General features: G+C 36.9%; 1 protein-coding gene across 1 annotated transcript in view; it reads right to left on the bottom strand.

The window, feature by feature from the left end:
- Window positions 1-14,550, bottom strand: part of hmcn1 (hemicentin 1) — a 175,905-nt gene that overhangs the window by 107,854 nt on the left and 53,501 nt on the right. Inside the window, exons 12-21 of the mRNA XM_015376644.1 lie at window positions 14,164-14,305; window positions 12,230-12,357; window positions 12,032-12,145; window positions 11,692-11,850; window positions 10,106-10,297; window positions 9,932-10,027; window positions 4,938-5,065; window positions 4,699-4,843; window positions 2,601-2,713; window positions 773-932 (exon numbers count right to left, since the gene is read on the bottom strand). Coding sequence (XP_015232130.1) covers window positions 773-932; window positions 2,601-2,713; window positions 4,699-4,843; window positions 4,938-5,065; window positions 9,932-10,027; window positions 10,106-10,297; window positions 11,692-11,850; window positions 12,032-12,145; window positions 12,230-12,357; window positions 14,164-14,305 — 1,377 coding nt within the window. The remainder of the gene's footprint in view (window positions 1-772; window positions 933-2,600; window positions 2,714-4,698; window positions 4,844-4,937; window positions 5,066-9,931; window positions 10,028-10,105; window positions 10,298-11,691; window positions 11,851-12,031; window positions 12,146-12,229; window positions 12,358-14,163; window positions 14,306-14,550) is intronic.

The raw sequence follows: 14,550 nt of genomic DNA, 5'->3' as shown, positions 1-14,550 counted from the left end.
ATTCCTTTAACCCATCCCCTTGGGGAGCAGTGGGCTGCCATTGTGCAGCGCCCAGGGAGCAGTGTGGGGCTAAGAGTCTTTAGCTCATAAGGGACCCAGAGTGGCAGTCTGTGGGAGTGGGGCTTGAATTCAGAACCTCAGGATTCCAACGCTCTATGCCAGAGGTCACGGATTAGCTGGACCGCGGTCTGGATCCAGATCCACCTGCTGTCTAATCCAGACCCAACCTGATTTAAAACATTTATAAATTACCCCATGTTGTCCAACAACAGTGTCTTATTTCACTTGCCTCGCTCCTCCTGTTTGTATGGTAAAGCCCTGCTAGCTACTTTTAGACACAGGAGGCAAACCTGTGGCAAGTCAGTCGATGGGAAAGAAGGAGAAGACTGTCCTCATACTGTACTCATAAATCAAGATATGTAAGTGGAATTAAAAAGGACATTTCATTTTACCAACCACTTTAGTCTGCCTCAGTCAGAAGAATTTGATCCTGATAAGTATTTACAAGCATGCATTAACTTCCACTGAATCTACCGAATCAGCCAAACCTGATTAGAATATTCCAACTGGGATATTTACATGAAAACTTTTTATTCTGATAATTTGTTTATTCTGATTTGTTATAGTGTAGCAGAAGAGCTGCACCTCTATACCACAGGATATATGTAATAAATCTTAGTTACTTAAATCTATATTATATTTGGTGTACATACCCCTGTAGATCACAGTACATGAAGTTATTTTATGTGTCTTTAAAAAATCAAATGGTTACCATAGACTGTGAGCTGCACCTTCCTGGATGCGTATCCTGCTGCGTTCGTAGCTGTGCAGACAAACTCTCCAGTCTCATTTCCAGAAGGTGAAGTGATACGGAGGCCGCCATCTAAATCTAAAGAGAAGGCTGGACCACCCAAGTTTAGCAGCTCCCCACCCTAAAGGAATAAATCACACAATAAAGAGAATGTTTGGTCGATAAATCATCTTGTCAAAACATCGGTTACAAAGAGAACGACAGTTTTTTATTAATTTATCAGCAGCTATTAGATATAAAATGATGTTATTCAAACAGTTTTGCTCAGACAGATAATAAACCTGAAAGCTAATAAAAGCAAAGCTTGCGCGTCCATCAGGATTGCTTTATGTGCGCGATCCGTCTGGCTCACAGATGACTTAACTGCCTTCACTGATGTTTCAGAGCGCGGCAGCAAAGGAATCAGAGAGAGAAGAGAGAGCACATCCGATCAATCTGTAGCACAACTCTTAATTTATAGGGTTTTGTTTTATTCATATGTGTATCTGATGCCACCTTCACTTCAACAGCAATTCTTTTAAAACTAAGGTAGATACGAAGCAATAAAAAAAAAAAAAGTTATGGGCTATGGCTGGAATCCTCACAAACAAACAATGTGCTTATCAGTGCAGAGAGACAAACTCTTAAGATTTGAGTTTCAACCAGAGATGGGTAGTAAATAGATTTACTTTAGTCACTTTTTGTAAAAAATAAAACAAAAAGACTTTTAGGATTAGTTGTACTTGTTCTGTACTTTTACTAAAGTAATATTCTTATTGGAGTATCTCTACCTCTACACGTACTTGAGTATATTTCTGGTTACTCTACCAAAAAAAATGGAGTAACTTCAGCTATTTGAGATCAGGTGAAAAAGCAGTGAACAGTAGATATTTTAGGTGGATGTTCTTTATCTGTGGAAGAAAAACAGTCTCATTTAGACACTGAATTTTTTAACAACGAATTTTAAACACTGAATTTTTTTTAGACATTGAATTCCTTACACTCAATTTTCATCTGGTAAAAATTCACCAGAAAGAAATTCAGCTGCAAAAAAATTCAGCTGCAAAAAATTCAGCTGCAAAAAAATTCAGCTGCAAAAATTTCAGCTGCAAAAATTAAGCTGCAAAGAAATCAGCTGCAAAAATTAAGCTGCAAAAAAAATGAGCTGCAAAAATTCAGCTGCAAAAAATTAAGCTGCAAAAAATTCACCTGCAAAAAGTTGAGTGTAAGGAATTCAATGTCTAAAAAAAATTCAGTGTTTAAAATTCATTGTTAAAAAAAAGGCAGATTCCAATGAGACTGTTTTTCTTCCATATTTATCATTTATTTACCTTCTATAAAGATTGGTTTTTAACTAAATAGAAATTTTGAGATATAATATTTTTTCCTCTCCAAATGTGTTATTTTGTAATCCTGCTAATTATTGTTATTTGTTTTTATTTTATTGTGCATTCTGTTTTCAAGATTACATGAGACGATGTGAGTCAACAATTACTCAATACTTAAGTAGCTATTTAATAAGCTTTTTTATGCTTACTTGTGATATTTCTTGGAAGAATACTTTCTACTTGTACTGAAGCAAAAAGTTTTGGATACTCTACCCACCGCTGGGGTCAACAGTATGGTGTCTTTCACCAGAAACTAATCATTTACACTAAAGGTTTACCAGCAATTCTCATAAAACTTATAACAGATTAACTAAAGTAATCATGTTTTTTGCCTCCAATACAAAGAATCAAACTTCAAGAATGTTTTATTTAACTGTTCTCTTTCACATTTACTTTTACCTTTTTTAATAACAGAGACATACCTTGGTCCAAGTAATGTCAGGACTTGGTTCTCCGCTGGCATGGCATGGCAAAGTTGTAGGTGTTCCTTCGATAGTGCTAAATACCTGAGGTCCATGTTGAATTGTAGGGATAACTGTGGATAATAGAATAGATAAATAAAATATTCAAGACCAGCATTTTTTTAAGTGTCTTTAAAAGATCCACATCATATAGTAATATGGAGCAAGGAGTCAATCTCCAAATGTATGCATTCATGCTGCTATAAGCGCACAATCTGTAAAATGTTAAAGTTGCTTTTATGAATGGAAAGTATTTTCAGGCCATGTTCTCCTTTTTGTGATACATAAAATGTAGTGGCAGTGTTTAACCCAGGATTCCTTTATACTATAAAAATAACTAGAAGGATTAAGATTGGTAAACTTCAAGCAGGTGCAGTACATGATGGCTGCCTTGCAGGTTTTCTTTTTGGTGTGAGATCCACAATCATCCAAAACATTAACTGTACATCATACGGATGTTTGTGATGACAGTGTTCCTAAAACAAAATGGGGGAAGGTATGTTCACATCACTTTAATGATTTACTATATGTTAAAATCATCAGCATTAAGCAATTACTTAGCTAAATGCAGTAAATAGACAGCACCAATTGGACTTGATACAAACAGTGAAGATAAAAAAAAGACTGATTTTGTAAAAGGAAAAAAACACAACATATTTTGTAAATTGAAATTTGAAAACAAGAAAACCAAACGAGTGATAAAACTTACGAGAAAAAAGTTTTAAATAAAAAAAATATTTTGAGACAAACCATGCTGTTTTCTCTGGCTTTAAAAAAAAAATATATATTTTTTAATTCAAATTTATTTTACAAATTTTACTTATTTTATTTTTAGTTGATTTGCCATTTTTACACTTGTTTTCAGGTTCATTTTTCTTATTTCATATTTTCTAAATATGAGTTTTATTAATTGGTTTCTTTCTAAATAGCCTTTTGCAGATTAAATTCTCTTCACTTCTCTTCGCAAGATAGCAAAAACATTGTATTGTTTAATGTGAATGTCAAGAGGAAGCATTTTTATTAGGATTGGAGCGAAGAGAATGTGGTCTCTAAAATGCTACATGAAAAGAATGCAAATAATAAAACAAATAAAAAATAAAGAATCTGAGGAAAAAAAAGTTATTCACAAAATCTTTTTGCATTATAACTTAACTTTAATTTCATTTATGGATTGCATTTTTTGTTTTTTCATTTGCAAATTGTGTTTTTCGCATACAGCAAAAATGAAACAAAATTCCCCCCATAGTCCTCCAGAATCTGGTGAATTTATATTGGTTTGCATACATATTTATGGTTTGTGGGGGGAAAGACAAAAAAATCACCATCAACTGCACTGAATTCCATACAAATTGGGACGTATGAAGGTATATTGTGCAGTGACACGTGTCTTACGGTTTTATAAATCTGAAAAAAGTTTTTTGAACCTAAATATTAAAAACTTCTCTACACTGCCATCTTTTCATATACCTAATAGCTACACACATATAGCGGTATGAATCTCCAGGTCATATGAGATCCAAGTTAAACTTTCTGGCCTAAATCCCACATATAAACCTGAACACATTAGCCCCCCAATGGTCAAACAAGGCCATTGCAACCTTTTGCTGTTAAGATGTGTTTTCGTGTTGGCACTTGGCAGGTTGCAAAATATAAGAAAATAAAAAATTTTCTTCAGAAAAAATGACAAGAAAAAAGGCATTATTTTGACTAAATAATCAAAATAAAAAATAAGACCCTTGTTAGCATTAATTGCCTATGTTATCTTTCTTCAATCAAAGCCCTTATGTCAGTCTGTCTTGTGTGTTTTAGGTGTTTTGCTGCCTCCACACACCTGACTTAAATAAATGTAGGATTAACAGACCTCTTTAGTCCTTAATGGTGGGAAAGTAATATTCTAATTTAGGTGTGCTGGAGGAGAAACACATCTGGAGACATGCAGGACAATAGGTCCTGATCCTCAAGGTTAATAAGGAAAAAGACAGTTTGAGAAACATCCCTAATAATCTTTGTTTCTAATGTTTATTGCGTCATATATGTGTTTGTGTGTTGGTGACTCTACCGTAAACGTAAACGGTGGTTGTATGGTTGGTGGCCCCAATAACGTTCTCAGCCAAGCAGGTGTAATCACCCCCATCCTCCATCTGAACTCTTTCAATATGCAGACTACCATCCTTCCTCACAGTGACATACTGGTCTGGGGTCACCTAGAAGAATGCAGGAGGAGAACATTTAAAAAAAATCCATAAGTAGTTTTCATGCAAGACGGAGAAACTGTACAATTCCTGTTTTTGTCCCCACCAGGCCATAGTTATGGAGCCATTGCCTCTCTGGCAGCGGATTTCCAGCCAGCAGCACACAGGGAAGGGTTAGCTGCTGGTCCTCAATCACACTGATGACAGGTGGACTCATTGCAATAACAGGTTTAACTTCAAAGAGAAAGAAAAAAAACATTAAAAAATTAGAAGAATTTCTTTAATCAAAATCAAATCGCAGTTCTATTCAATGTGGAAAATCGAATACAAAGTTTAAAAGCAAAAATGTTTGAAGAAAAAGACTGCTATATTCTACTGTCAGGTTAAAATAAAGCACAGGTATTTCCCTCACCAACACAAGGATGGGCCACAGATTTCCGAGAGAGCTATTTTACTGCAGATAGCCGCTCACACTGAGCCTGGTTCTGCTGGAGGTTTCTTCCTGTTAAAAGGGAGTTTTTCCTCTCCACTGTCGCTACAAGCATGCTCAGTGTGAGGGATTGCCTTCGAGTCAACGAGGCGGTGCAATCAACTGGTTTTCCTTAGATAGAAAGCTTTTAATCAATTTGACTAGATGATCTGGTTGGACTATAAAGTGCCTTAAGATTAGCCTCGTGAGACCATCCTGATCTCGCGAGCTTTCAAGGTTTCACTCGCTAATCAGTCTGCAGACTCTCCGTTGAAGAAAATTTGGAGCCGTTCACCAAACGAACGTCCAATCAGCGTTGGCTTTGAGGCGGGCTGAGGTGTGACGCAACGAGAAGTTGCAGTCAGTCTAAAGAACATGGCGGCTTCAGCCGATGAAACTAGCGTTAGCGTGGCTATCGAGCAAGTTTTATCGGAATTACAGAGTATTTCTTCACTGAAAGAAGAGCAAAACACTGCTCTGGAGGCTTTTCTCAGAGGAAAAGATGTTTTTGCTCTTCTCCCGACTGGTTTCGGCAAGAGTTCGATCTATCAATTGGCTCCTCTTCGTCGTCGCTCTGTTACGTCATATGCTTCGTTGATCTGATTGGTTTATTTGGCCCGTCTATCACCAACATAGGCCAATCAGCTAACCAGTATTTTCACCCCTTCCCAAAATTACTTCAAAGGAAGGTTTCCAGATGGATATGCGGAGCAGGTTAGCTTAAGATGACGTGTGTTGTGGATTGGCGTCATATATATAAACTCAATTGTATTGGCCCTAATAATGTGGATGCAGTATTCTACCTATGTTTTTCAAAAGACTTTATCATCTTTCAAGAACACAGACAGAGAAAGATTTGCTCGGTTTCACATGTATGACAGCAGAGATAACCCGTCTATTTTTATTCTCTTCTACAAAAAAAACCTGCATTAATCCAGACAGAACCTTTTCCTAACTTAGACAGAAAGCATTTAACTGTTAAATGAAAAGCATAACATTTAAAACCATGTTTCACTTTTGTTTTTTCCATGAAAAGTTAAACTAAGACCTGCTTTAGTTAAAAACACAGAATGTCTAAAAACATTTGAATAAAATGCTGGATCTGTATCCATTTTAAGCCACAATCCTCTGGTTTCAATAGTTGTCTTATTGCTAACCCACATTTAATTTAAAATATAATATATTTTTATTGGATTTTGTTTGAATTAGATTGGAATTTGAATATATCTGTATTAGAAGATGGATTGAACTGAAATATAAAAACAGTTTTGGTCCTATATCAAGGGGAAGATAGAAATGGCATAATTGGTCTCTGGCTAAATTTTATCCCTGTATAATTTAACACGTCATTAACTTAAGTCTGATTTTTAAAAATATAACATTTTTGGCACTTGGTATACACCCCAATCCTATAATGCATTTTTTGACTAGCTTCAACACTGTGCCATAAAAAAAAGATCCACAGGAGTGGGATATGTATTTATTGGAGACAATGCATGCAAATAAAACATCTGCTCTTGCTCTGCTAAATTAATGTTCATATCCCATGAGTTAGTTTAACCAGCAGGGAAAAGGGGATTTAGCAGGGCTTGTTTATGTCATCTGGGTGTGATTGCACTTTCTAACCTTTGGCCCACATTTAAGAACTCAATGTATTTCCACTGCAGAGGAACTAATAGTGGTTAACAAGGCACATGTGTCCCTAAACATGCATGGAAACACGTTAAATCTTACTTGCCTGGGGAAAAGGGTCAAAACACATAAACAGACTGAAAGATACAATGCAGGTACCCCAGCAAAGAGAGAATATATAACAACTTATGGCTAATTTTTTCAGAAGAAAATCAATTTAATAGTTTCAGGGCAGGCATACATTTTTGGATCGACATGTTTGAGATCTAACATACATAAATATATATAAACTTACTTAAATAAACAGACACACGGTCTGGCTACTGTTAAAAGCTGTAATGAAATGATGCTATTAGGCAAGAAAGAAACCTTTTAAACAAGACCTGAGCAAGAACCTAAAAAAAAAAAAAGAGAAAGCACACATTAAAAATACTCTTAAAGGGGTAGTGTGTTACTAGTTTAGCTTTTTATTAGCATATGATGAATATATTGTTTTGCATATGTTGCTTTCATTAATGCACAACAATGTTTAATGACATCACAAATGAAAGCTTTCCTGTGGCTCAGTTGTACTTCATATGGGGCCCACCCAGATAATGTTACTTATGGGCCTATTGTTGTGTCGTTACGCCATTGATGAAGTTCAATTATTATTATTAATTACGTTGCCTCGTCTTCTTTGATTACAGATGCTGAAAGAGGACAAACTTGTTAGTCTTAGGATTTTTACCTGTATATGAATAGGATTTGTCAGTGGAGGAGTATTATAAGACAACTGCAGATCGTTCTAATTGCTTGATAAAAAAGATTTATAAAAAATAAACAGAAGAAATAACTGAAAGAAAATGAGAGTCTGCATCGGCACAAGGGGCGAATTTAGGAAATTTGGGGCCATAGGCAAAAACAGGCAGGGGGCCCTTTCAGTTGAGAACACGACACATAAAACAGACCCATTACACTGATACAAAATTTTGATAGACATACATTATTTGTTCTAGGTTTTGTCCCTCTCTTCTTGTCCCTTTTCTTGTTGTTTTTCTCTCTCTGTTTTGTATTCTGCTGACTTTTCATGCTGTCTCAAAAGGAATGAAAGCTTTTTTCCAAGCACTAAGCTCACTTAGTTGATTGCTTCTTCCTGTTTTTAAAAAAATGCGACGGCAAAATTAAATAAACCAGTCCTTTTTTTCACTGCAGACAAAGCATGATCTGCTTCTCTGTTCTCCATTTTTCATTTGGATGAAATAATAGCTGCATGAATCATGACAACAGACAAGATAGAGGAGAGCAGGAGGCCGGGTTACAAATCTACTCGCTCTGGAGAGCAGAGTTCGCTGCTTTTATATGTTGCTGCCAAACTCTCCAGGAGCAGAAAAAAGTCTCTAGATTTGGCACTAGGTGCTTTTTTGGAAATAAAAGAGCAAGAGGGGTCTGAAAAGTGGCTAAATATAGCAACAAAAGCTCTAAGTTGGCAACACTGCTCTTTGCACCGTTTGATGGCATTTTAGTGAAAGGATCTTTATTAAAAAAATTATTAATGTGCACAAATAATGAATAGTTGTATTAACTATACATGTAAACAGAGTTTGCAATTCAAAGGAACTGGGGGCCCTAGACAACTGCCTAGCATTTCCTAATGGTCTTCTCCACTGAGCCCTCATGGTTTTGGCTCAGCGTGCGAGGGGAGCACAGGTTCTGGTCCTTCTCCGTGGAGCCCTCAGGGTTTTTGGGCCGGAACGCGGGGGAGGTCAGTTTTAATGCCCATAAGCCTGGCTCTAAGGTGGAGACCACTTTAAAGTTCTGCAGTAATTCCGGTACCATGTCTTGTCTGTGTCCCTCAAACACTGAGCCTGCTTGTCGCCATCTGAGCTTGTCTGTCTGAGCTCGCTGGTGGACTCTTTGGAACTCTGAACCTGCCTGAACGCTCTGAGGATTCCTGGAACCCTGGATCTGTCTGTTCCTGCTTGAATCGGAACCCCTGGTCGGGCTACGGACTCCTGGATCTCGGGACTGTCTGGTTCCTGGCTGTTTCTCTGACCTGGTTCATTGAACAATTTTAAACTCCCCACTGTCTGACTCGCCTTGAATACTAGGTCCATCTGTCCCGTTTATGACAGTAGCAGGTAAATACATGCTAGTGTGGGTCTCATTGATTTTTTATTAATTTAACACAGCACTAGACGAGAGTAAGCTGTGTTCACACCAAACGCAGCAGGAGCAGCAGAAACAGCTAGTTTACATGCAAAGTCAAGGGTTGACGCACGTCAAGGCGCAGCAAAATGTCCCGCAGCGCATTTTGAGCAGCAGGCGCAGTGCATCTGAGCAGCTGAAGCATAGCATCTGGAGCGTTTGAGTATCTGACACATGCAACGTGCCGCAAACGCAGCAGCTGCTCGAGATGGAAAAATTTAATTGCTCGACGCGCCACATCAACCAATCAGACAAGCTGATCTGGGAGCTGTCAGCAAGACAGACACATCGCTAATGATACAGGTCACTATGATCACTCCTCTGAAACAGTTTATTAACGCCTAAATTAACTTAAAAGGCTGAAACCTCTTTCCGACTATGCAGCCAGATCAGCAAAGCTGCTTCAGCCGCGCGTCAGAACTAAACTTGTACAAGCATCAAAAATGAAGCAGCAGACAGGTTTTTGCTGCTCCTGCTGCGTTTGGTGTGAACGCAGCATAACTTTTACACAGAGGCTTTAAAGAGACAAAGGCATGTTAAAATGTGCTAATAGAAATTAATATCCTGAAACCAAAATAAAGGCATCCAGAGCATTTAGAAGGATGTGAAAAGTTTATGACAAAAACAATATCCAACCAGAAAGAGAAAAGTATTTAAATGCATCAAACTTTAAGTGCTGCTAGTCATCACGTATTCATACATATCCCTTTTTCTGAGGCCAAACACTGCATATAATACATGGCATCTTAGAGTTAAAATACACTCTGTTAAGACACACCTACAATCACAGCATGATGATCCAGACATCTTACCAAGTCCAGTCACAGTGATGTTAGCCTTGGTCTGGATCCTACCAAAGCGATTTTTGGCCTCACAGATATACTCCGCCTCATCTTCGATCCATAGATCTGGCAGAAAAACAAGAAAAAACAAACTGAAAAATCTGTTTTAGTTTTACATATTCATCACTGTTTTAAAAGACTCACTATTTATCTGTAGGTCCCCATTTTTTTGTGACACAGTGCTATGTGCTTGCGGCCGGTTGAACAAAGAGGAACCATCCTCTCTCCTCCATGTCACCTGGGGCTCAGGATACCCATGTGCTTCACAGGACAAAGTCACGTTGGAGCCAATGTCCACTGCCATGTTTGATGGCTCAAGAGTGAACTTTGGTGTAGCTGGGATGGTCAGGATTAAAATAAGCAATGATCATAATGAGGGAAAAAAAATTGCATGTAAACAGTTTATTTATTTGAAAGTGTTTAATAGCCAGCAGCTGATCTCAGCCATGGAAGATGACCATCAGGCAGGAAAAACACAAACCTATTCCACCCAAAATTATAATATTAACACATAGCATACCAATAAATTCACAGTCACAAGATTATGGAAAGAAACGATCAATCAAGTCAAAAGATTTTCTCAAGAAACACTGTTTTAAATCGCAAGGTTAAAATTATATTCATAAGGATCTCACTAATAGTAGGCTACTGTCATTGTTGGAATTGTTTGTCTTCTGTTTTGGGTTTTCTGCTGGTTCTGTTTATGTTCATACTTTATGTTTTATTTTTATTATATTTGTTTAACATGGTCTCTAATAATTTTAAGACTTATGTTGTTATTCAATTTCTCTTTTGTCTAAAAAAATTATTTGCTCTTTATTCTTTTGTAATCAGGTTCTGACTTCCTTTGTATTATAGTATTTTTCATTTGAAAAATGTTAAAGGTATAGTGGAGGATATTCGCAAATTTTTGAAAAGACCCGCCCTCTTCACTTCCTTTGCACACAAAAAATATACATGCACAAACCTGTACCCGCTCCCGAAAGGGAACATATTAAATGTGTGGGAGAGTGTGCACAAGTTTAAAATTGCTGTTTGCATCGCTCATTAAAGCTTACTTTCAAAATTAGATTTGCAATTTTTTCATTATCTCAGACTCATTACCATTAAGTGGAAAGGGGGACAAGCAGGTAGGACGCCCTTATGTAAACATATCACTAAAATGACAATTAGGAGGACCAATTATTTCGATGATACACCCAGAACAAAACATCCTGTACTATACCTTTAAGCTTAATTTAATTTCCAGACAAAAATGTATGTAAATCACCATGTGGGAGCCTGGCTTTTATTCTGGGAACCGGTGGTATAAAGCCTGTGAGAATGTCACCTTTAAAAAAACTGCTGCTCCAAAAACAAATATTTTTTGCAGCGAGTTATTCACTCAGACACTAGAATATCTATTTACAGCACCAGAATCTGCCTTTCTAGTTAAATGTGCACATTTAAAAAAAAACATTTAGTGGACTCTGTAAACCAAGAAAAAATGTGCATTCCTTGTCCATACGTCATGCAATCTTGCTATCAAATGTTAAAGTGAATACTTAAAGGGGTAACACAAACAAATAACAGCTTTTGGTGCAGAAAATGGAAATAAAAATATCTAAAGAAGCTCTTTCTAAATGCACAGAATAAGGAGTGGATATCAAACCAGATGACTTTCTAATATTCACCAATACTTAGACTTAGGCAGATTTATTTGTCATTTTGTTTACACAATTGTGACTTACCTCCAACATCAAGATTTATCTTCAGTGAGGATGAGCCAGCCGCACTGACAGCCACACAAGAGTAGTCTCCCGCATCCCCTAACTGCGTTTGCTTTATGGTCAGTGTTCCTCCTAACTTATCCACCTCAAATAGAGAGGAGGAATGTAGCTGCACATTACCTAGAGCAAATACAAGTACACTGGTTCAGCTTTCAAAAATGGAGTTTAAAATATAAGAATATATAAGAGTAATTAGTAAGAATATGTTTTTCTGAATATAATTGAAGTTACTTCTGAAAATTAAATATTTTTGGTCACCATCAAACATCAAAATACATTCCTTAAGCGTTTTAACGGTTACCTTTATACCACCAGATCTCAGGCTTAGGGATTCCAGATGCTGAACAGGACAACACTGTGGTTTCTCCAATGTTACTGAGAACTTCTCTAAATGTTGCTCTTACCACAGGAAATTCTAGGAAACAAGGAAGTTTAAAATAATCAGGCACAAAAAAATCAGGACCATAAAAGTATTTAGCCGAATGATTTGAACACTCACCAAAATAGGTGAGGATGGAGGTCATTGTGTCAGTACCAGCACTATTACTGGCCAAGCAGCCATACACTCCTCCATCCTTCTCCTTTGTGTTTCTTATTACCAGGGTTCCATCAGGAGTCATCCTGTATCTAATAATCAGATACAAAATAAAAAATGTTTTATCATTTAAATATGACAGAGAAGATTTGCGGGACTAATAAGAACCCTTTACTTTTAAATACTTTTTTTTCACTTTTCACATTGACAACAGTTAACTGTTGTTACCTAGACTGATCTATTAAGTTTTATTCACAAAACATAAAAAGTTACAATTGTTCTCTACTTTAACAGATGCTACAACTGCACACAGCTCATGATGTCATGCCCGACCATTTTTTATTTTTATTTTAGGAGTTCATTTCTGCTAATTAAAAAGTACGGCTGAACATTTTTTTGTTTGTTCTTAACAAAAAATCTAAATTAGCATTGTAAAAATTTATTTAATTTTTTTTGCCCTAAACACAAAAAATGTAGATGTCTTAATGCAGGGTTTCATTATTTATTATTACCTTAAAAATTCAAGAGGTTATTGTTGCAAAACTTTATTATTACTATTGCGGGGAAATTTCTACTGGCATGCATGGACTTGCAGCACATAATGTCTTACTCTTGCTGATGTAATGTTATATAAACTGAGTTCTTCTGTTATTTACCAATTGTATTTTGTTAAACTGCTATTATATGCAAATAATTTCCCAGCCTTATTAAAAATGCTTCTTGTCTTAACTTGCTAAATTCATATTAAATATATCTTCTGAACCGTGTATACATTTAGCTGATAATATTAAATATTACTAACCCTTTGGTCAATGTATTTCAAACACCAAAATGATAACTAATTGAGTAGATGTGTGTTTTACAAAAGAAAGATTCGTTTTTCTTCATTTGATTCTCACTATGTTCCACATTCATTTACATTCTCCAAATTACCTAAACTGACCTAAACTTACCCCCTAAATCCACAAGGTTTAGAGTGTGTTAAACCTTTTGCATGCAGACAATGTGATTAATACAAATAGTCTAATATCAAAGAGAGATCTACAACAGAGACAGTTTGATGGATTCTCCCATGTTTAGTTTTAGTCGCTTACTAATACAGAGATTGGTATAGTTAAAGCATACCACAGATGTGCTGTTGGCAACATGAGTGGAAAAAACAACCTTATTTTAGTTATTCTTTTTTAAAAAGAATCACTTAAGATGGCATTTAGCAAGCACTGGATAAATGGAGCCTTGCAATGGACTGGTGACCAGCAGGCTGGTCAGCTAGACTAACTTACACCATTTAAACCTCATATTAGTCTAAAAAAGAGCCACTAGATCCCAATTTCAAAGGCTGGACTAACAGAGTCAGCAGAGACAATTAAGAACAGATCAGATATCTACAGATGTGATCAGTTTTTAAAAAGAAAATCTCTGGGCATCAATAAAACATCCACTGCAGATGCAATCTTGATTTTTATGGTTACTGAAAGGGACTGTTGCATTTTTGGTGATGTGTGATGATTGGTCCTGTCTGTTTTCCGAAGAAGAGCATTGAGCCTTACCAGCCTGACTTACGCCCCATGTAAGTCAGTCTGGCTGGAGATAAACTGCTGGAGATAAACACCAGCAGCCTTTTACCCAGACAGATAAGCAGCAGAAGATGTATTCATGGATAAGTGTCAAACATTCTGACACCTGCAGAGGTAAGTGCATGAGTAAGGACGCTGTATATAGGCAACAATGTAGATAAAATACAATGGGAGAAAGACATATGATTATAATGTATTATAAGTGAACATGCAAAACACCTAAAGAACCACTTCTTAACAGTTTAGACAACACTAATTATATAAAAGCAATGCCTTACTTATAATATTGGGATAGAAAATAAAAATAAAAACAGAATATACCTGTTGGATGCAGTAATAAACATGTCGTTGTGGGTCCAGACTAGACGAGGTGGAGGATAGCCACTGGCTGAACACCTGATCCTCACTTCATCTCCCATCATAAAGGTCTGGTTTCTTGGCTCCAAAGACACTCTGGGTACCTCTAAAAAAACAGCAATTCTTCTAATTATTCCGTAAATGAGTCTGGATGTTGGGATCTGGAGGTCTGTCCACTTTCTCCACCAGAGGGCGTACTAGATCTCCTGGAGCCAGAGCTGATTGCAACCACCTGTCGCTCATCTGCTCATCAGGAGATCTGTATTTAAGGAGGCAGAGGACGTCTCTCCAGTGCCAGAGTGTTTGCCAGTTACTTAGCAAGCCTGAGCCAACCTGCCTGTTTGAACCTCT

Source organism: Cyprinodon variegatus, unplaced genomic scaffold, assembly GCF_000732505.1.
Source record: "Cyprinodon variegatus isolate N-32 unplaced genomic scaffold, C_variegatus-1.0 Scaffold138, whole genome shotgun sequence".
Lineage (NCBI taxonomy): Eukaryota > Metazoa > Chordata > Actinopteri > Cyprinodontiformes > Cyprinodontidae > Cyprinodon > Cyprinodon variegatus.
The sequence above is the reverse complement of the archived record's forward strand: the minus strand, read 5'-3'. Positions and strand labels throughout refer to the sequence as shown.